This window comes from Dama dama, chromosome 7 (assembly GCF_033118175.1).
Source record: "Dama dama isolate Ldn47 chromosome 7, ASM3311817v1, whole genome shotgun sequence".
Lineage (NCBI taxonomy): Eukaryota > Metazoa > Chordata > Mammalia > Artiodactyla > Cervidae > Dama > Dama dama.
The window spans coordinates 6,409,272-6,433,582 of record NC_083687.1 but is presented as its reverse complement, the minus strand read 5'-3'; the positions used below and the strand labels follow the sequence as shown (position 1 = coordinate 6,433,582).

Sequence of the window (24,311 nt, the reverse complement as noted above, 5' to 3'; positions counted from 1 at the left end):
CGACACAAGAGTCCGAAGGGAGAGCTCCCGAATCGTCAAGGTGAGACAGAATAAAGGCGGCAGCTGCAGGAGTGGAGGGGCCAGGGCAAGGGGGTCCCCCAAGAGCACAGCACGTGTCGGGCGGGGGTCCTGTCCTCCAGAGAAGCACAGTGCTCGATCATCAGCAGGGCCAGCATGACATGCACGGCGAATACACTGCAGGCTTCCAGGAGCACGGGACGAAACCAAGAACCCAGAGCAACGTGTCAGAGATCCTGCCCTGCTACAGAGAAGCCCTGTTAGTCTGGCAAAATCCAGTCACCCTCCTCTGGGCCTCACCTTCAAATCAGAACACAACACAGAGCGACCTTACTTCCTGGGATCACATAAGTCTATAAACTTGAAAGTGATTTCGGAAGTGAGAGAGTCTCTACAGAGAGAAGGATAGCAAACTGGGTGGCTGTCAAATAGCAGCACATTAAAAAAGAAAAAAAATCTCTAAATTGAGTGCTTCTAGCTTTTGTTTATAAAATGACATGCAACTCTGAATAGCCTACTTTACGAAATGAAATGTTTCTGAGTTATACTTGAATGGTGGAATGGTACCATTAAAATACATATAGTACCAACTTATTGAGTAGTCTATTAACTCAAATCCATTAAAAAATATTTGACATTTAAAGACTGTAAACCCACACAACTTGACAACACAAAAACAACTGAATTGAAAAGTGGGCAGAAGATCTAAATAGACGTTTCTCCAAAGAGAACATACACATGGTCAATAGGCACATGAAAAGATGCTCAACATCACTAATTATCAGAGAAATGCAAATCAAAACCATAATGAGGTTATCAATTCACATTGATCAGAACAGACATCACTAAAAAGTCAACAATAAATGCTGGAGAGGGTGCAGAGAGAAGGGAACCCTTTTAGACTGCTGGTGGGAATGTTACAGCCACCATGGAGAACAGAATGGAGGCTCTTCAGAAAACTAAAAATATAGTTACCATATGGTCCCGCAATCCTACTCCGGGCATACACCCAGATAGGACTCTAATTCAAAAGGGCACATGCACGTCTATTCACAGCAATACTATTCACAATAGCCACGACATGGAAACAACCTAAATGCTGATCAGCAGATGAGTGGATAAAGAAAAGGTGGTGCATATACACAAAGGAATATTACTCGGCCATTAAGAAGAATGAAATAATGTCATTTACAGCGACATGGATGGACCTGAGACTGTCACACTGAGGGAAGCAAGTCAGACAAAGAGAAATATCGCGTGGCATCCCCTATATGTGGAGTCTAAAAAGAAATGATACAAAGGAACGTACTTACAAAACAAAGAAACTCACAGACTCAGAGGATGAACTCAGGATTGCTGGCGGGGGAGGATGGGGAAAAGGATAATTAGGGAGTCTGGGATGGACAGGTACATACTGCTGTATTTAAAATGGATAACCAACAAGGACCTACTATATAGCACATGGAACTCTGCTCAATGTTATGTGGCAGCCTGGATAGGAGGGGAGTCTGGGGAAGAATGGATACATGTGTGTGTGTGTATATATATATATATATATATATATATATGGCTGAATCCTGCTGCTGTTCAAGTGAGACTAAAGACAAAAAAGTTCTTTTTAAAAAAAAGAAGATATGGTACATATATACAATGGAATATTACTTGACCATATAAAAGAATGAAATAATGCCATGTGTAGCAACATGAATAGACCTAGAGGTTATCATACTAAGTGAAGTAAGACAGAGAAAGATAAATACCATACAATATGAATGATATCATAATCTAAAATATGACACAAATGAACTTATCTATGCAACAGAAACAGAATCACGGACACAGAGAACAGACTGACAGGTGCCAAGGGGTAGAAGCTTGGGGGAGGCTGGGATTAGCAGAACTATATTAAATACCCTATGATAAACTATAATGAAAAAGAATATTAAAAAAAAGAATGTAAATGTATGGATAACTGAATCACTTTGTTGTACAGCATAAATTAACAGAACATTGTAAATCTACTTCAATTTTTTTTTAAGTCATATTAGCAAAAAATATGACTGCAAAAAGCACTCTCAGAGAATTCAGTCAATTCTGAGTTATCAACTTCAGAATGGAAAAATCAATACTCACATTTGCCCCGATGCCTTCACCCCCTTCAGGGACTTTGGGAAATGCGTCATAGAGAGATGATACATAAGTTATTACTGACTTTTCATCAGGTGAGGAGACGTCAACATCTAAAAGCAGCAACGTGAATGATTTCAAAATGCGGATCAATTCTTGTAGATCAGACTTTCCAGCCCGTCAGCATCTGGTCAAGAGAATCACTCACCTTCAGGATCCAGAAGTCTTATAACCCCAATTTTTTCTGCTACATAGAAAGCGTGCTCTAAATTTGCAAGGTTGCTCTGAACAGCGACAGTATTCATGTCTATCAGGTCCGGCCTAGGAAAAACACACACTGTATTAATGGTGTTTCTCACTTGCCAATTCAATATGAAATTTACATGTGTACTTATTGACATAACGACTCCTGCAAACCTTAATACTAAGTGTGTGTTGAAATACAGAGTTTTTCATCCAATCTTTAACATTGCTCCTGTGAACTAAGAATGCTTCCTGTCGTATTAGTAAACAAAGGATGCTGCAGTCACCCAGCCATCACATTACAGCCCCCTGGACCATGAGCCCTGAGGGGAACTCAGGGTGTAAACACGTCAAACCATCAGCCCAAAATCATCAAACCATCAAACTCATCTCAGTGTGGCCCCGGGGCAGCTGAGGCACAGATCAAAGAACGGAGCTCCGGGAGCTCAGAGGCCCGCATAAATCTTCCCATGCAGAGAAAAGCACTCGATTCATTAACTTAAGAGATCTTGTTTTTTCTAATTAATTAATCAAGTAGTCTCTGTCGCAAAGCCCCCATACATCCTGGCCTCCCCTGGCCTCTTCAGAGCCGTCCCTCAGAGCCGTCTGAGAGGCCGTGTCCTAGGATTAAGGCCTCAATTTTGTTCACCAAATGTAACTCTCACCTTTTAGATTGTTCAGTTTTTCAGTCAACACTCACTTCTCTCAGAAACTTTTGTGACCCAAAAGCAAATGTAGAAAAATGTAACAACTTTCATGTATAAAACTTCAGCAAAATCCAAAAACTGCCCGTGATCAGAACATGTATGAGTGTCGCATTCCATCTATTTAAGCCGCACTACCTCCACAGTATCCTTCTAATCCAACTGGCAACTTCTCAGTGTTCCTCCCAAAGAGATCAGGGTGCCACCACGCAGAACACCCTCTCCGGTCGCAGCCCCCTGCACAGGTCTCCCCACCCTGGGAGCAGACATCCAGCCCCACCTCCTCCGGGGCCCTCACTCACCTTCCCCGCCCTCATGTCCCCCTTTGTTCCCTGAACTCCAGGGTGCTGAGTTGCCTGGTCGTGTCCGACTCTTTGCAACCCTGTGGACTGTAGCCCGCCAGGCTCCCCCATCCATGGGATTCTCCAGGCAAGAACACTGGAGTGGATGTCCATGCTCTCCTCCAAGGGATCTTCCCAACCCAGGGATTGAACCCACATCTCCTGCACGGCAGGTGGATTCCCTACCATCTGAGACGCCGGGAAGTCCTACTCCTGAGCCTGTGCCAATTAATCTGGCACCTGGAAGAATCATATACTTCTTTGTCCTCCAAATTTACTGTTCAAAGTACAGGCGCATCTCTTTTCTCCCAACCAGCCAATTCCAAGATACAAAGAGCCATGTGGTTTTAACAGACTTTTGTATTTTATCCTTCTATTGAGATCAACAGTGGCATATATATTGTAGACACTCAATATATATCTACAGATAAGGTAAGTAGATTGGTTATTACACAGAATCATAAAAGACTAAAATAAGCACCAGCTTATATCTTCACAAACATACATCACACACACACACACACACACACACACCCACACCCACACCCACACCCACCATGATGCTATAAACCACAGAGATTACTTAAAGCTGGCTCTACTGACATAGGATTTTATAAGACTTCCCAAATACTCCTTGAATACTAAGTGTAAAACACTGTAGCTAAAAACTTAACTCAAGGCCAGAAGGCAGTCAGGAAACTTTCCTCTCAAAATCATTTAAAGAATGTAGAAACGAATCTGGAAACTGTAAAGTAAAGCCATCAGAAAGAGCAGCACCAACCCCCGAATCTCTAAGACCTGTTTCTCAGCTTCTAAGGAAAGGCTCTCATTCCAACCTCCAAGGGCATCCTCTCTCCCTCAAAATAACCCTCTGGGGTCTGCAGAAGGGGCGTTCAGAGGTAGGATGGGAGACTGAGATGTAGTTATTCTGAACACAGTGAGAAAACAGCTTACAGGAGGGAAACATTCCCTAATTTCAGGGAGGGAGACAGCAATCAGGACTCTCATCTTTATCTATTAAGAAAGCAGACCTCCAACGAAATCTACTCACTGCCTTACTGCACTTTCAAAGTGTTCATAACCTTGAAATGTACCTACCTATGTATTTCCTGGGAATTATTTGGAAATTCTTTAATGCTTTTCACACTGCCACCAATATGATCACTACTAGAAAAGTATCTCACATTGATTATACAAACAATGAATCCACTGACAACAATACAGGTAAACGACATCACCTCTAAAAAAATAAGACTTTTTATTCACGAACGTGTTGTTTGAAGAGTCTGCTAACTTCAAGATTACTAAACAGGTGTGCATAACAGTGTAGACAAAAACAAATCTCGGAAGTTCAAAAAACTGCTTTGCATCCACAAAAGTTCAGACATTTTGAAGAAATAAAAGCCAGTGTTTCTGAGTTTGCCAAGTCTCCCAACAAGAAAGGGCATGTTGTCAAGCAAAGCCTGCCATTAGCAGATAGAGTAAACAGTGACTAATCCGGGAGAATGAATCCAGCCATTGAAGAGCCCAGCTCTCCACTGGAGAACAAAGCACTCCTTCAGAATGACATAGTTGTTTGAGCACAAAAGCGGCTGTGTAATACATCAACCTGGGATAAGCTGCCTCTGTTTTCCCGATATTTAACCCTTTCGTGAAACAAAAGCTGCAGTGGGTTTCCTCTGTTAAAAGACTCCAATGAACAAACCTTAATGAAGCAAGAAGTGTTCTAAAACCACTCAGGAGAAGGAGCAGCCTGAGTGTTGTCGGAATTCTATCTTCTCTGGGGTCCCTCTGCAGCCTTCCACTCTGCTTTTCCCGTTCGTCTCGAGCTTCCAGAAGCTGCATATGCCGCGACCTACCTTCCTTTCCCTTCACAGCTTCACTGGGATCATATAACCCTTAAAAACTTGGCTAGTTCCCACATACACAAGATTTTTGTTTTCATTCTAAAGGCTTCATTTCGCTGTAACATCCTCTTTTATGGAATTTTTATAGGAAATTTTATTCTCATCTTAGGTTTCACTAAGCAAATACTATATTATACTGTAAGCGACTATGTTCCTGTCATAGCTTACATCATTGAGTATTAACTAGTCTAATTTCCTTGTTTTCTGAAAACCATTCAAAATTATATGATGTAATTCTCTGCCACCTAAAATAATATATACCAGTTTTTTAATGGGGAAAAAAGCCATCTAAGTCTTACTTGGATTATTATTCTATGATGATGTCTTCTTTTCTGAATGACTCCATCATCATGGACAGCAACTTTTTAAAGCACATCTTTACATCCCACTTTTTCCCCCATTAAATTGAGAAAGCACTTACAAAGAAATAAAAAATGGGAGGTGATCACATACATTTTTCACATTAGATGTATAAAACCAAGAGAGGCCATATGACAAAGTTGAAAGTCAGGCCGAAGCCACTTCTCTGCATACTTAATGCCTTTGTCTCAAAAACACAGGACAAAAAGGTATCAAGCAAAATGGCTATTGTCATAATACAAGATAATCTTGGATAAAAGTAGTGCTCATCTTTCACACAACACCCAAATTAAAAGTATTCTTCCCAGACAAAACAGATATATGTATACCCAGAGGTATATATGGGCTTGCCTGGTGGCTCAGATGGTAAAGAATCTGTTGGCAATGCAGGAGACTCAGGTATAATTCCTGGGTCAAGAAGATGTCCTGGAGAAGGGAATGGCTACACACTCCAGTATTCTTGCCTAGAGAATTCCATGGACAGGGAGCCTGACGGGCTGTACTCCACGGGGTCGCAAAGAGCCAGACAAGACTAAATGATGACCTTATAGGCATATATACAAATATATGTATGGCATTTATATAGAGAGGCATATATATATATATATACATACACACACATACATATATACATATATATATATATATAAAGATTTCAACATTCACATTGATAGCCAAACTAGTGGAACATTAAAATTATATAAGAGATGTTTTAGTAGAGATGCCCCAAAATAACTCTGCAGTCCCCAAGTACTTTATTAATATATTCTTTCACATAAGAATTAGATGGAACTCTACAAGAAAACTGAGACCTAAGTGTCATAAATGGCTGAAGATTAGGCTTTCAAGTTTTATCATGTCACACACCAACAAGCCCAACCAAGAGGAGCATGAAGCAAAGTCAGACGCCTGGGAAGAGAGTCTTCAGAAACTGTCACGGGGAACCCCAGAGGGGCACGGACATGGGTCAACTAAGAGAAGAACACGTTCATACAGACACAAGGTGACCAAATCCTGAACCAAAAATGAAAGGATGCTGAAAGGACGTATCTAAAAAACATCAACAGTCAAAGTCCAAATCAGCACGTTTTTCAAATTATAGAAAAAAATAATTTAAATTCATGGAGTTTGTTACAACCTAAATATCCATCAGCAGATGAGTGGATAAGAAAGTTGTGGTATATATATACCATAGAAGACTACTCAACCATCAGAAGGAACAAAATAATGCCAGCCAGTTGCAGCAACTGGATGGACCTAGAGATTATCATATTCAGTGAAGTCAGCCAGAAAGACAAGGACCACAGGACATTACTTACATGTGGAATCTACAATATGACACAAATGAACCTATCTATGAAACAGAAACAATCCCAAAGGAAGGCAATGCCAAGGAACGCTCACACCACCATACAACTGCGCTCATTTCACATGCCGCAAAGGTAATGCTCAAAAGGCTTCAAGCCAGCCTTCAACACTACATGAACCGAGAACAGCATGTGAACCGGGAACCTCCAAATGTACAAGCTTGGGGCCACCCAAGACGGACATGTCTTGGTGGAGACTTCTGACAAAACGTGGTCCACTGGAGAAGGGAATGGCAAACCACTTCAGTATTCACGCCTTGAGAACCCCATGAACAGTATGAAAAGGCAAAAAGATAGGACACTGAAAGATAAAACTCCCCAGGTCGGTAGATGCCCAATATGCTACGGGAGATCAGTGGAGAAATAACTCCAAAAAGAATGAAGAGATGGAGCCAAAGCAAAAACAGTGCCCAGCTGTAGATGTGACTGGTGATGGAAGCAATGCTACTAAACAGCAATATAGCATAGGAACCTGGAATGTTAGGTCCATGAACCAAGGGAAATTGGAGGTGGTCAAACAGGAGATGGCAATAGACAACATAGACATTTTAGGAATCAGCGAACTAAAATGAACCGGACTGGGTGAATTTAACTCAGATGACCATTGTATCTAGTAATGTGGAAAAGAATCCCTTAGAAGCAATGGAGTAGCCATCATAGTCAACAAGAGTCCAAAATGCAGTACTTGGATGCAATCTCAAAAATGACAAAATGATCTCTGTTCGTTTCCAAGGCAAACCATTCAGTATCACGGTAATCCAAGACTATGCCCCAACCAGTAATGCTGAAGAAGCTGAAATCGAACAGTTCTATGAAGACCTTTTAGAACTAACACCCAAAAAAGATGTCTTTCATTATAGGGGACTGGAATGCAAAAGTAGGAAGTCAAGAAACACCTAGAGTAACAGGCAAATTTGACCTTGGAGTACAGAATGAAGCAGGACAAAGGCTAATACAGTTTTGCCAAGAGAACACACTGGTCATAGCAAACACCCTCTTCCAACAACACAAGAGAAGACTCTACACATGGAAATCACCAGATGGCTAACACCGAAATCAGACTGATTATATTCTTTGCAGCCAAAGATGGAGAAGCTCTATACAGTCAGCAAAAACAAGACCGGGAGCTGACTGTGGCTCACATCATGAACTCCTTATTGACAAATTCAGATTGAAATTGAAGAAAGTAGGGAAAACCACTAGACCATTCAGGTATGACCTAAATCAAATCCCTTACAATTATACAGTAGAAGTGAGAAATACATTCAAGGAACCAGATCTGATAGACAGAGTGCCTGATGAACTATGGATGGAAGTTCGTGACACTGTATAGGAGACAGGGATCAAGAACATCCCCAAGAAAAAGAAATGCAAAAAAGCAAAATGGCTGTCTGAGGAGGTCTTACAAACAGCTGTGAAAAGAAGCGAAGCGAAAAGCAAAGGAGAAAAGGAAAGTTATACCCATTTGAATGCAGAGTTCCAAAGAATAGCCAGGAGAGATAAGAAAGCCTTTCTCAGCAATCAATGCAAAGAAATAGAGGAAAACAAGAGAATGGGAAAGACTAGAGACCTCTTCAAGAGAACTAGAGGTACCAAGGGAACATTTCATGCAAAGATGGGCTCAATAAAGGACAGAAATTGTATGGACCTAACAGAAGCAGAAGATGTTAAGCAGAGGTAGCAAGGATACACAGAACTATACAAAAAATATCTTCAGGACCCAGATAACAACGATGGTGTGATCAGTCACCTAGAGCCAGACATCCTGGAATGCAAAGTCAAGTGGGCCTTAGGAAGCATCACCATGAACAAAAGCTAGTGGAGGTGATGGAAATCTAGTTGAGCTATCTCAAATCCTAAAAGATGAAGCTGTGGAAGTGTTGCACTCAATATGCCAGCAAGTTTGGAAAACTCAGCAGTGGCCGCAGGACTGGAAAAGGTCAGTTTTCATTCCAGTCCCAAAGAAAGGCAATGCCAAAGAATGCTCAAACTGTGCACAATTGCACTCATCTCACATGATAGCAAAATAATGCTCAAAATTCTCCAAGCCAGGCTTCAGCAATATGTAAACAGTGAAGTTCCAGATGTTCAAGCTGGTTTTAGAAAAGGCAGAGGAACCAGAGATCAAATTGCCAACTGACAGACCATCGAAAAAGCAACAGAGTTCCAGAAAAACATCTATTTCTGCTTTATTGAGTACACCAAAGCCTTCAACTGTGTGGATCACAATAAACTGTGGAAAGTTCTGAAAGAGACAGAAATACCAGACCACCTGACCTGTCTCTTGAGAAACCTATATGCAGGTCAGGAAGCAACAGTTAGAACTGGACATGGAACAACAGACTGGTTCCAAATAGGAAAAGGAATATGTCAAGGCTGTATATTGTCACCCTGCTTATTTAACTTATATGCAGAGTACATCATGTGAAATGCCGGGCTAGAAGAAGCACAAGCTGGAATCAAGATTGCCGGGAGAAATATCAATAACCTCAGATATGCAGATGACACCACCCTTATGGCAAAAAGTGAAGAGGAACTAAAAAGCCTCTTCATGAAAGTGAAAGAGGAGAGTAAAAAAGTTGGCTTAAAGCTCAACATTCAGAAAACTTAAGATCATGGCATCTGGTCCCATCACTTCATGGCAAACAGATGGGGAAACAGGGGAAACAGCGGCTGACTTTATTTTGGGGGGCTCCAAAAATCACTGCAGATGGTGATTGCAGCCATGAAATTAAAAGACACTTATTCCTTGGAAGGAAAGTCATGACCAACCTAGACAGCATATTGAAAAGCACAGACATTACTTTGCCAACAAAGGTCCGTCTAGTCAAGGCTATGGTTTTTCCAGTGGTCATGTACGGATGTGAGAGTTGGACTATAAAGAAAGCTGAGCATCGAAGAATTGATGCTTTTGAACTGTGGTATTGGAGAAGACTCTTGAGAGTCCCTTGGACTGCAAGGAGATCCAACCAGTCCATCCTAAAGGAGATCAGTCCTGAGTGATGTTCAAGCTGAAGCTCCAATACTTTGGCCACCTGATGCGAAGAGCTGACTCATTTGAAAAGACCCTGATGCTGGGAAAGATTGAGGGCAGGAGGAGGAGGGGACGACAGAGGATGAGGTCGACTCAATGGACATGGGTTTGGTGGACTCCGGAAGTTGGTGATGGACAGGGAGGCCTGGCATGCTGCAGCCTATGGGGTTGCAAAGAGTGGGACACGACTGAGCGACTGAACCGAACTGAACTGAATGATTCATGATGTTGAGCATCTTTTCCTGTGCTTACAGGCCATCTGTGCATCTTCTCTGGATAGCATCTAACTACCCTTTGCCAATTTTAAAACTGAGTTGTTTGATTTTTCGTTGTTAAATTGTAGGACTGTATATATTTTAGATATTGAATCACTTTCAGATGTATGATTTACAAATATATTCTCCCATTCTGCAGGCTGCTCTTACACACTGTTGATACTGTTTTCTGATGCACAGAAGCTTTTGTTTTCATGTAGTCCAGTTCTTGTATTTTTTCTTAAGTTACCCATGCTTTTGGTAACATATGCAAGAAATCACTGCCTAACCCAATGTCATGAAGTTTTTCTCTTATGATGTCTTCTAAGTTGTATAGTTTTAGCTTTTATTTTTTTTAACGTTTTATTTTATATTGGAGTATAACTGATTAACAATGCTGTGTTAGTTTCAGGCGCACAGCAAAATGATTCAGTTATTCATACGTATGCTTTCTTTCTTCATGTATCTTTTCCATTATGGTTTATCATAGGGTACTAAATACAGTTCCCTGCGCCAGCAGTAGGGCCTTGCTGCCTACCCAGCCTGCAGGTGACAGTTCACCTTTGCTGACTCCAAACTCCCAGTCCTTCCCTCTGCCAGCTCCTCCCCTCTGACAACCAACACTCTGTTCTCTATCTCCACGATTCATAACAGATGTTTTTAAATAAAATCAAAACCACTGAAATAAACCTTGTGATTTGAGATATCTGATCATCTGAAAGGACCGTGAGCAAGTCTTCTTTCTCAGTCGGAAAAAAAAAGAAAATGGGAAGATCGGTGGTTGCAAGGTCTAGGGGGAGCAGGAGGTGAAGTTACTGTTTAATGGGCACAGAGCTTGAGTTTTGCAAGATGAAAACAGTTCTGCAGATGCGTGGTGGAGATGTTTGTGTAACATAACACTGTGAATGTGTTTAATCCCAGTAAACTGTATACTTAAAAATGGTTATGGGGACTTCCCTGGTGGTCCACTGGCTACGACTCTGTGCTCCTAATGCAGGGGGCGTAGGTTCAATCCCTGGTCAGGGAACAAGATCTCTCATGCTGCAACTAAAAACCTGCTTGCCACAGCGAAGACAGAGGATCCTACGTGCTGCAACTAAGACCCCGAGCAGCCAAGTAAACAATTTTTAAATGGTTAAGATGGTAATTTTCTGCTACATGCCACGGCCCCTCAGCATCCGTGATGGATCAGTCCTGGACCCACAGGGACACAAGTCCCCTGATGCTCAAGTCTCTTACAACCCTCCGCGCAGAGGCAGTTCGGTGTCAGTGGATTCAGTCAACCTCAGACTGTGCAGCTTTAGGTTGATACGAAAGTAATTCTGGCTTTGCATTGTTGAACTTTGCCACTTGATACTGGAATACATTCTTAAGGAAATGTGGTTGTGCTATATACATTTTAACATATATTTCTTGTTTTATGTTTTCTGCTAATGAATTGTTACTTGCTTTATTTTATATGTATTTTAGACTTTGGAAATGATGTTAGACAAAAAGCAAACTCGAGCAATTTTCTTATTTGAGTTCAAAATGGGTCATCAAGCAGTGGAGACGGCTCGCAACATCAACAGTGCATTTGGCCCAGGAACTGCTAGCGACCATACAGCGCAGGGGTGGCTCAAGAAGTTTTGCGAAGGAAACAAGTGCCTTGAGGATGAGTTCAGCGGCTGGCCACTGGAAGCTGACAACAACCAAGAAGATCATCGAAGCTGATCCTTTTACAACGACGTGAGAAGCTGCCCAAGAACCCAAGATCAACCATTCCATAGTTGTTAAGCTCGGTAAGTGGGTGCCTCAGGAGCTGACTGAAAATCAAAAAAACTATCATTTTGAAGTTTGTATTCTCTTATTCTACGCAACAACAATGAACCATTTCTCAATTGGATGGTGATGTGCAATGAAAAGCAGATTTTATACGACAACCAGTGACAACCAGCTCAGTGGCTGGACCAAGAAGACACTCCAAAGCACTTCCCAAAGCCAAATTTGCACCAAAAAAGGAGTCATGGTCACTGTTTGGTGGTCTGCTGCTGGTCTGACCCACTGCAACTTTCCAGATCCCAGCAAACCATTACCTCAGAGATGTATGCTCAGCAAATTGATGAGATGCACAGAAAACTGAATGAGCTGCAGCTAGCACTGGTCAGCAGAATGGGCCCAACTCTCTGCAACACCACCCAACCACACACTGCACAACCAACACTTCAAAAGCTGAACGAATTGGGCTATGAAGTTTTGCCTCATCTGCCATATTCACCTGACCTCTCACCGACTCACTAGCACGTCTTCAAGCATCTAGACACCATTTTTCAAGGAAAACGCTTCCACAAACAAGGGAGGCAGAAAATGCTTTCCAAGAGTTCATCGAATTCTGAAGCACAGATTTTTATGCTACAAAAATAAACTACTTTCTCCCTGGCAAAAATGACTTGATTGTAATGGTTCCTATTCGACTAATAAAGATGTGTTTGAACTTAATGATTTAAAATTCAGGGTCTGAAACTATAATTACTTTTGCACCAACCTAATATTTTACGTCACCAGGTGGTTGCATCTGCAGATCCCATTATCTATGGATGGATACTGATGACCAAAGCAGTTTTACCACTGCTTTTAAAAGTTTCCAAAAATTATTAAAGACAAAGTTTCACATATTTGAGAAAAATGGGCTACACGGAGGTAGAAAAAAGTCAGAAGGCTGTGATTCAGGTGTCCTGTGACTTAGTCCTAACTTGCTTGGACTTTGAACACACATCCAGACACCCGTGTCTCACCTCCTGTCTATAAAAAACAAACATTGGGAATCACCAAGAATCATCTAGACTTGCAGTTATCCTGAGAGAGCATCTGGAAATGTGTGAGGTGGAGGGAGCCGCTGGGGCTGCTGCGGCCACACGGTCTGAAGAACCCCACTGATTTGCCTCAAGTCTCGAGAGAAGATCCTATGAAACTACTTGGGAAACTAAGTACACAGAGCACGTGTACAGGTTACTAAGAAGTGCTTACGGGAATATAAACCATGCAACATGATGCAATCAGAGAAGGCAGAATGTAGGGCTTTGGTATGCTAATTATAAATAATCCTCCCCCAGCAACAAACTAGCAGTTCATTCATTCACTCAGGATTTAATAAGCATCTACCATGAGCCTGGCTGATGAGTGAGGCGTTAAGAATAAAGGACACTGACTCGCATTTCTCTGAATAATTGGTGATGTTGCGCATCCTTTCATGTGCCTACTGGCCATCTGTATGTCTTCTTTGGAGAAATGTTTATTCAGGTCTTCCGGCCATTTTTTGACACAAACTAGTATGTATAAGATGGATAAACAACAAGGTCCCACTGTATGGCACAGGGCACTATATTCAATATCCTATGATGAACAATAAAGGAAAAGAATATGGAAAAGAGAGTATATACAGATACACAGAACTGAAGCAGTGTGCTGGACAGGAGAGATCAAAACAATACTGTAAGTCAACCATACTTCAGCCAAAAAAAAAAAATTTTTTTATAAAGACTATAGGGCTCTGTATGGAGAGCTCAAAACCTTGAAGGGAGCTGGGGGAAACCAGAACAGCGTGCGGCGGGGAGCATGGGCCTGCACTGTGTCAGGTCAGGACCCGGGGCCCAGGGGACCAGCTCAGGTCAGGAGCCAGCAGCAGGGATATGGGGGAGACGGCGGGATGAAGGACAGGAGCCAAGGTGATGCCAAATCTCATGAACTTCTTACAGGATTTTGAACGTTCTCCGAAGAACTATGGAAAACCATTCAAACGCATTAAGGAGGATTAAGAGACGAAGCCATCAGCTCCGAGGTCAGGTGGAAAAGAAATGTACAAGGGAGACAGTCCTCTCACAGAATCCAGGGAGAGGTGCGGGAGACTGGCGGAAGGACGCGGCTGCAGCGGGGGAAACGTGGCGGGCCGGGCGGTGTGAGAAGGGCATGGGCACAGAGCTTAGCTTCCCACCCCACTTACGGTACCCAGGGCTGGACGCAGGGACTGGGGTCATCGGAGAGGAAGGGGCAAGGAGACAGGCCGCCCGGAGATCCCCACGTCCACCAGCCTCCAGGAGGCCGGGTGCAGAAAGGGTGCCGCAGACAAGCCCAGGAAACAAGAGGAAACCCAGGGCAAGCGGGGCTGGAAGAGAAAAAGGGCAATTCACGAAAAAAGGATGGTCAACAGTGTCCAACACTGGCAAGTAAGACGAGGCCTGGGAGGCGTGCCACAGTCATCACAGTCATCCTGAAATCCCTCGTGACCCTAGGAGAAGTAGTTCTGGTGGTTTGAGGGGCCAGGAGCCAGGTTCCGAGTCGGCTGAGTAGTAAGGATGGGGGAAGAAATAAAAACAGTGCAGATGACTCTTCCAAGAGGTCTGACCTTCTAAGGAGGTTAAGGCAGTGCACAGAACAAAAGCTAGGGATTAAGGGAAGTTTTTAAATTATTTGCTGTTTTAGGAATGAAAAGGTTTCAGCACGCTTAACATCCAATGAGAGGCACTTCCCTGGGGGTCCAGGATTTAGGACTTGGTGCTTCCACTGCAGGGTTGCGGGTTCAATCCCTGGTCAGAGAACTAAGATTGCACAAGCCACGCCCAGTGAGAAAGACGTATTGAGACAGACATTTACTAGAATGAAAAAGGTTTCTGGAGCAGTGGTGGACATGGGGTATGAGGGACGGGCTCAGATAGGTGGTGACAGGATACCTGTCAAATGGGGGCAAAGAGGGCAAGAGGCAGGCAGAGGAAGGCGGATTTGCTCCTTCGAGAGCCAGCAGGGCAACTCTCCACTTGCTGGCTTCAAAATCCCCTGAAAGCAGGAGTGAGGAAGTGGTGGCAGGGAGAGAAGGAGTGGATGAACAGGCACAGAAGGACGCCTGGGGGCCACGAGGCTGGGAACCCGCCCTGCAGTCCACCTCTGTCTCCTCTGCTTCTGTGCTGGGAACAGGCCCCGAGCAAGCAGAGGGCTGGGGTCAGACAGGCCAGGCTCCTCTGGGAAACTGGTGTGAGCTCAGCAGCATGGGAAGAAGTAGACAGGACTCTGTGCAAGAAAAGAGGGGAGGAGGGAGGGGGAGACAGACAGACAGACAGAGAGAGAGAAAGGAAAGAAGGAGGGAGGGGGAGACAAAGAGAGAGCGAGAGAAAGGAAGAAGGAGGGAGGAGGTGGGGGGCCGGGGAGAGGAAGGCCCTGCAGGGCCCGGGAGGAGGGACCCACTCCGCTCAGCAGACGCCAGTCCCAGCCCAACCTCGGGGCTCCGGCACACGGCGCACCGCCTCACACGCAGACGCGTGAAGCCGCCTGCGTCAGCTCACATCCGCTCTCAGACACATCACACACGGGAGTATGCACTGCTGACACCTCGCTTAGCCTCTGACAGCAGGACAGTCACCGTAACAGACTCCTGAGGATGACTATGTGGACCGAATCACGTGCAGACCTAGCAAATTCTTACTGTTCTTGCTGGGGGAAAAGCATCTCACCTTGGCCCCCGCCCCTCACGGGTGGGTGGCGGGGGGAACCTGTAACATGGTCCTTGCCCTCCCCCAACAGTAACTATGAACGTGCAGGAGACCCACCCACTGTTGTGTAACTGGGAGCAGACAGTCCCCGATGCTCATATTTGGGTACACACTGTTGAAGGAACAAGGCCAGGAGCCCCAGGGCAGCAGCAAGCCATAAAGGTAACTTTCCCTCATCTCACAATGAAATGCCTGGCTTTACTGTCAATATTCTTCTCATTTTTTCCTACGAGGGGACTCTCCCCTACCAACACAGCAGAAAGCAAAGAATGAGAAGCACTGTAATTCACAGCAAGCTTTGCCAGGACTTGAAGATGAGAATCTAACAGGAGATATCAGGAGACATCTAATGAATTAAGACTCTCCATTCACAGAGAACAATTAACCCCTCACAGACTTCACGAAATACAAAAAACAGTACTGATCTTGAGAGAGGAGTAACTTCTTCAGTCTCCATATTTAAGTGAACTTACAGGAATAAACTGGAAATAAATCTAGGGGATGAACACTGCTGCCCTCGCTGCAAAAAGCGGGGGGTGGCGATGAATCAACTTATTTACTCTGAAAGAAAATACCAAGCTGCTCCCATCAGAGAGCAGCAGGAGAATATGAGCCTATCAATGACCAGGATAAAAGCGGCCTTGGGACAGGGCAGAGGTGAAGAAAGGCTGGAGAGTGCCAGCCGAGGGCGAGAGCAGGAGGAGGCTAGGGCTGGGAGGAGGTCAGAGAGCGCAGGGGAGACGGTGAAGGAGCGCTGTGCCAGCTCCACAGACAGGAGGGGTTCCTCCATCAAAGCCGTCCTCTCCTGAGCCCCCCAGTCACAGCCTGTTATCAGGGGGTTGGCAGCAGCCCAGAGGAGGGAAGGAAAACTGCTATCTGTGATGCACCTCCGAAATCTCACCAGACAGGCACAGTTTCATGTGTTATCTGAAGACACCCCTCCCTTCCCACTAGCATCCCAACGTCTTACATGATCACATCATTCAGAAATGTCCTCACTCAGGCGGTCATTTCTCCCCTGAAACTCAACACATACTGTTTAGACTAACAGCTTGTACACCAGACAGAGGGACAGGCAAGCCTGCCATGTCGGCTCCAGCACAGAGTTTAAAAGCTGAAGAAAATCAACTCTGTGAACAAAGGGGTCAGTTTAAGAAGAAAGCTAAAAACATGAAAGGGGGCTGGATCTGCTAGGATGCAACAAAAAAGCAAGCAAACAGTTCTTTCTCAAAGGCGACGCGTAGGGCCAACAGCACAGGACAGTGCAGCTCGTAGACAATGGAGACAGAAGGCCTACAATTTAAACGACCCACAGATTCTACTTCTGGGAACTTATCCTATAGGCGCATTCAGACGTCTGCACAGAGACACATACAAAGTTCAGTATTTTTTTTAGGAGCAATAAACAACGGCCATCAATAGTGCACGGGCATACGCGCATGCTCACTTGTGTCCAACTTCTTACGAACCCATGGACTGCGGCCCGCTTTCAAGGTAAGGCCAGCCAGGGGAGACATCGTCCTACCATGGTTCTATCAGTTTTTCAGTTTTCTGACTCCAAAATGCAAGTAGGAGAACTGGGGCTACGGCTTGCTTCCTAGATACAAGGATCTATTTCATACTAACAGAAGGCTTAGTGTGATAGTGAATTTCTGTAAATTAATCTTGGCACAAGGGCCAAGAACACAGAAAAGAGGTAATATAAGCACATACTCCTGTAAATACTAATGTTTACATGCTAAAGTCCCAAAGCTACATGTAAAACTACACAGACAGACACTAAAAACATTCCCTGGATGTAGACACTAACACACACCTCGCCTGGGTGCAGAGGCATCACAAACCATGCATGTGAGCTCCCTACAGATTTTAAAATGTGATACTGTATACAAGTCACCCACATATACTCTCAGCATTCAAAGAGTTTTAGGTTTACCTGGTAAGGGAAATGAGACATTTGATTTTGCCTCACAAACTCACACCTTTATCACTTTAAGAAGCAATTAACAACCGTCAGGGGCTCACTCGACGCTATGCCTAGCCCGTGGCCACACAAATCTTACCTGTGCACACACACATACACACACATCCTGGTACTTCTGGATCTGCAGCCTCAGGGCAGACCAGGTTCTGAGAGAAAGGAATCTTCTAGTTAACACTAATCCAACTTCCTATGGGAACATTTCAAACCCTCAAGGGCCTCCTCCCAGTATAAACCAGTCCAGTCCAGTTTAGCTTCTAAGGTGTGACTGACTCCAGGTATGAGGCTGAATCACAGCCTCCAGGTCCTGTTAAAAGGAGATGACTAGACCACAGCCTCACAGCCCAACCTTCCCAATTGCAGCGCCTTTAAACAGTTCATAGAATGCAACACGATGATGGTGCTATTAAAGTTTAAGTTCAAATGTAAACAATGAACAATATCATTGCTACCCATCTCTACACTCAGATGAGTGAAAAATTCCTGGCTAGCCTAATTAAAAAAAAAAAAAATACTTAAATGGCATGCTTCTAACCTGTTGCAAAAATATTGACTCGTACTTGGATAACAGATTTAAAACACGCTTGTGAAAAGAATGCTGGGGGCTAAGAAAGAGAGTTAAACACAAGAATGGGATAAATTAAGAACAAAAGGAGGGCAAGCAGGAACTAGCGCCCTGAAATTATCTCTTGGCAGAACACCTGCAGCGCTTCAGTCCTGAGTGCTCATCAGCGTCTCTTCACGGGGCCACCTGAGCTCGCCCGGCCCGCTGCGCAGTCTGTGCTGCCCGTTCTGGCCCGTGGGCACCCATTCGTGTCTCTGCCTGTCTCAGAGACATGTTTTCACGCTGAGAGATGCCTGACGCTGCTGATTTGGAACCTGGCTTTCATTGGCGTTCCAGGGCAGAGACTGATAAAGTCAGACAAGCTGGGGGCTGAATTCGAGCTGGCATCAGAGTGTTAGTTTTCAGCAAGAAAAAAAGTCCACTTTCCTGTGCCTCTGGGCATACCTGAGCACACAGAAGTCTCTGTTAAGCCCTCTGCTGCAACACCTGCCTCTCAAGGACACGCACACTCTCAGGGATTCACTTCCCTGTCTGTCTTTACTCTTGGTGACACCAATCCACTATCTAGGAGACACTCCTGAAATCCCGAGGCTATTGATTCTCGGTCAACTCTACTTCTTCCTCTCTTGCTTTCAAGCTCCTTACTCTGCAAATGCTCTTGTGGCATCCTTCTGATTTAAGTCCATCAAATCAAAGTCTGCTTTGTTCTTCGTTCAAATGAAAAGTGACTTGTGAGGGCCAACAGTAAGACCAGTTGAGTGTTGGTGAAAAGGTTTTAACATGCTTTAAAGATAATTTAACTACACAAACAAAACAAGCAGAAACTACTATAGACATATGGTATTTTTATTATCTGAACCCCCTTTGCATTGAAAACTGAATATAACAAATGAATGTTCCTAGAAGGAAATAGGGACAGATTCCTAAGACAGAAGTAATATGAAAACAAAGTATTTATCAGTGACTTATTTAAATAGAACCCACAGAACCAACCCTTGTAATCTCTAAATCATATTACTTTATCACCCTTACTATTGAAATCAATCAGGACCCTGAAGGGCTCCTAAGCACAGAAGGCTTTCTGTTCCCTGTTTCTTGCATGGAGGGAACAGACTCTAGCTTCTGTGACCTTCCCTAAGTCCCAAAGGGCAGAAATGAATTTTTTTTTTAAAAAAAGCTGGCTTAAAACTCAACATTCAAAAAACTAAGATCATGGCACCTGGTCCCATCACTTCACGGCAAATAGATGGGGAAATAATGGAAACAGTGATAGACTTTATTTTCTTGGGCTCCAAAATCACTGCAGATGCAGCCATGAAATTAAAAGATGGTTGCTCCTTGGAAGAAAAGCAATGACAAGGCTAGACAACATATTGCAAAGCGGAGGCACTACTTTGCTGACAAAGGTCCGTCCAGTCAAAGCTACGGTTTTTCCAGTAGTCATGTATGGATGTGAGAGTTGAACTGTAAAGAAAGCTGAGCGCCAAAGAATTGATGCTTTTGAACTGTGAGTGTTGGAGAAGACTCTTGAGTGTCCCTTAAACTGCAAGGAGATCAAACCAGTCCATCCTAAAGGAAATCAGTCCTGAATATTCATTGGAAGGACTGATGTTGAAGCTGAAGCTCCAATACTTTGGCCACCTAATGCGAAGAGCTGACTAATTTGAAAAGACCCTGATGCTGGGAAAGATTGAAGGCAGGAGGAGAAGGGGACGACAGAGGATGAGATGGTTGGATGGCATCACCGACTCAGTGGACATGAGTTTGAGCAAGCTTCAGGAGTTGGTGATGGACAGGGAGGCCTGGCATGCTGCAATCCATGGGGTCAGAAACCGTCGGACATGACTGAGCAACTGAACTGAATCAGGGAAGCAAGGGGATGCAGAGACCAGTGGGGAGCAGCCAGGACACAACAGTGCAGCCCTGAGACAGGGTTCTGGTTCCCCTCAAGGGATACAGTGTCTCTGAGCTCTTTACAGAACTAAAACCCCCAACAAATGGAAGATGTCAGCATTTTTCATTCCAGAGAAGACCACCTAAGGCCAAATTAAATGGACCAGAGAAGATCATCAAAAGATTACCTGAGATGAGATTAAAGGATCATAGGCCCTGCACACACCCTTATCTTATCAGCAACCCCTTTTAACCACTGCTGTGAAACTCCCCACCAATCCTCCAGGGCAGGGCACACAGTTTTGAGGGGCACTAGCCCACGGTGGCCCCCCTTGCAGGCAAAGCTATTAAACTATTCTTTTCTCTTCACCCAAAACTCTGTCTCCCAGACCGGGTCCAGAATGGGGGCACAGAGGCTGAGTCTGGGCATCAGTACCCACCGCAGCACCCAGGCCCTCCGCCCTGTAGGCTCACAGGACACAATGAAACCACGGAACAGTCCACCTGTCCCTTTGCTCTCACTGGTACTGTTTTACTGCTCTCCTATCATCTGCAATTTTCCTCACTATATGATAGTTGCTGATGCTATTTTCAGAGATGGCTGAGTCTAGATTAAACAATTAATGCTGTCCTCATTCATTCCTTACAAGAGACCTAGATCTTAGTTGGCAGTTATATATGGTACTATTTATTTGGTCCCTTTCTAAGCAGATAGGGTAGGGAAAAAGAACCAGGCAAGGCTTTCTTGGCATAAGAGAACCCATTTTTGGCCTAAGTCATTTTGTGATCTAAGCCTTGCCACCATGCTCACCCTTGAACAAGTCTCAGTAATTAATGATCTTACGGGAACAAAAGAACATAGAAACTCTGCCCTGTCATCCAGTAAGATAAGTAACAATAGCAAAGATAACATACTAGTTATAGCTCCCAGTTCTGTTTCAATGGTAAAGATTAGCCTGAAATGCTCAACCAACAGATAAACTAGAATCTAAAGGAGGATGATGTTGACTTTTTCTGACCCTAGAGACTTCAATCTGTTGACTGCCCAAGCACCTTCATGCATATGCAAGTACCTTTAAAATTTCCCTAGTTATGCTGTCTAGGCCGCTTCTAGAAAGATCCTCAGTGTTCTCCTTACTTGCAGCAAGTAATAATAAATCCTTCCATCTCCCCATCTTGGTTTGGTTGTGTCTTTTGCCTTGACACCCACCAAAAGGCGAACCCAGTTTTGGGGTAACAATTTCTGAAACCCACTGAGACGTTTCACATCTTTAGTCTTTAAGGACACACTACCACAGCTGCGCTTCCCTGGAGGCTTTGACGGTGAAGCATCTGCCCGCAATGCGGGAGACCTGGGTTCAATCCCAGGGTTGGAAAAATCCCCTGGAGAAGGAAGTGGCAACCCACTCCAGTATTCTAGCCTGGAAAGTCCCGTGGACAGAGGAGCCTGGTAGGCTACAGTCCATGGGGTCACAGAGAGTCGGACACGACTGAGCGACTTCACTTTCACTTTTTCACCACAACTGCTCCGGCCAACAGTTCCATTTCTTGATATTTAGTCTGCCTATTGGAAATTACCTAAGTATTTACAGAGAAGTATATGAGGACTTGAGAATCCAGAGCAAACACGTCCATTATTAAAATGGTATCTGATGTGAAGCATATGAGTTACCTTTTGAGCCTCAGTTTAATAATTTAACAATTTGATAATTTAATAGATAACAGTAGAAACAGTACCATCTATTTTACAGGATTGTGACAATTTTGAAAGCTACTAATACTAAAATACTAAATACTAAAAAATAGGCAGGACAGGAACTATTATCTGTTCAACATCCTGCATCTAATTCCTGGGTACCCACTATATGATAGCTACTTTCTTTTCACCTTTATAAAGCATTTTTATCTCCTAAAAAGTATAAATCAGTCTTATTACATAAATTTATCTTTGTTTTTATTTAATTTAATAATATTATTTACTACTACTTATTTCATATAATTCTATTTCAAGAAACAGAATTTTAGAAAATTAAGTTTCTATGGAACTTTAGGAATAAATGAATTGTCATTAAAATACTGCTTACCAGGGTTAACAAACACACTCTCCACTTTTAAAAGTCATATTCTATGAGGGACACTAATAGAAATATGCTAGACAATTCAAATTAATGTGCTTGACTCACAACGATTGACATTCACATGTATATGGAATCTCCTCTCATTTCAGGTCCTATTTTGGAATCTTTAGATATTATATACAGTTAGCCCTCTGTACCTGTGGTTTCTGCATCCTCAAATTCAACTAACCACAGATCAAAAATATTTGAAAAAAATTCTAGAAAGTTCCAAAAAGCAAAATGAATTTTGCTGTGTGCTGGCCACTATGTACAGAGCACTTCCATTGTTTTAGGTATTAGAAGTAACTTAGAGATGACTCCAAGTATACAGAGGACACGTGAGGTTATATATAAACACTGCGCGGTGTAAGCATTCATAGATTTTGTTATCTGTGGGAGAACCCCCAGTGGATACAAGGGCACAATTATACACGAAAACCTTACTAAATCAGTTATGTCAAATAATACTGATCTACTCTTATTTGATGAACACTAGCTATTCCCTTCTCAGCTCCAGGGAAACCTGCACTCTATCCAGGGTCCCTGCCACCTCAGGGTTCCACACCTCTCTCTCCACCCACTGCCCTGATCAGGAGGTTTCCTGCAAAGCCCTCACTCCCACCTAAGGTCCTTCTCAACAAAGGATTCTATAAGATTAGGCTTGGTATCTGAGAAGAAACCCAATCCATGTGCCACCTCAGATAATTTTTGTTACAGAAGTCAAATAAAATCCATGCACATAATAAAACTTGTATCTAAAAAAGTCCAAAAAGCCCAATTAAGTGGGTGTGTTCCCACAGCGAATCCAAATAAATACATCATAAAATTTAAGAGGATAATTATCAAGGGGAAAACAACTGTTAAAACACAACTCTATAAATGTGATTATTTCTGCCCAATAGCTAAAAATCTAACAGCGATTTCTTAATTGTTTATAATTTTGTCTCTTTTGTCTTGAGTAAATCAAGACAATCAACAATGAAAACCATGTATAAATCAACACCATCTGCTTAATTATTACACGGACTAGGGAAAAGATAAGCAATTATTTTTTTTTTTTTTGCAACTATTTTTTAAGAAAAAAGAAAGGCCCAAGGATTAAAAAAAAAATACAGTTCTACAGATAAAAGGTTTCTTCTAGTTAAAGAAACCACAGTAATGATCTAGGTGCAGGATAACTTGACACTTCAGCAACAAAAAAATCTTATAACCATTTAAACCAGACAGTATTTTTACCATGAATTCTAATAAGGGAACACAACACACATGAGGGAATTGAGTTCCAAGTTAAGGCTGAACACACCACTGCACGCAAAACAGACAAGCAACAAGGACCTGCTGAGCAACACAGACTACACTCAATCATCCATCACAGCCCAAAGGGAAAAGAACCTGAGAAAGAACAGACATGCAGGTTACTGAACCACTTCACTTTACACCAGAAACTAATGCAGCACTGTAAATCAACTATACGTCAATTAAACAAGAAGGGGGAAAAAAGCTAAAGCTAAGCAATGTTCTAAAATGATTATTCGGCCAACAGAAAAGTTCAAAACCAATCATGTTCAGGAGAGTGAAATCCTCTCCTCAAGCAAGGTGAGCTCTGAAACATAAACAGGGCAGTGACTTATTTAAGTACCGAGGGGGAAAAGGCACAGCAGGTATACACCGATTTGTATTCATAACCCTTCGTAAGTATTGAAGAGACAATGCCTGCAGACTGTGGCTCTTAAACGTCAGTCATTTTAGAAGAAGAGCTGGCTTACAAATGCTTTGCTTCTACCTGAAAAACTTCCAAGCAGGGCACAGCCTCAAAACGCACCCTGACACCCACCCTCTGGTGTAACCACCCCCATGCTGTCATCCAAAGGCTACGAAGGC

The 24,311-nt window shown here is 43.3% G+C and overlaps 1 protein-coding gene across 12 annotated transcripts in view; it reads right to left on the bottom strand.

Moving 5' to 3' along the window:
• The window catches only part of DST (dystonin), a 517,500-nt gene that overhangs the window by 196,891 nt on the left and 296,298 nt on the right, over positions 1 to 24,311 (bottom strand). For all 12 annotated transcript variants that reach the window (XM_061146340.1, XM_061146344.1, XM_061146341.1 and 9 more), the window contains 2 exons: positions 2,354 to 2,466; positions 2,152 to 2,258 (listed from right to left, as the gene is read on the bottom strand). In XM_061146340.1, the coding sequence (XP_061002323.1) occupies positions 2,152 to 2,258; positions 2,354 to 2,466 (220 nt within the window). The remainder of the gene's footprint in view (positions 1 to 2,151; positions 2,259 to 2,353; positions 2,467 to 24,311) is intronic.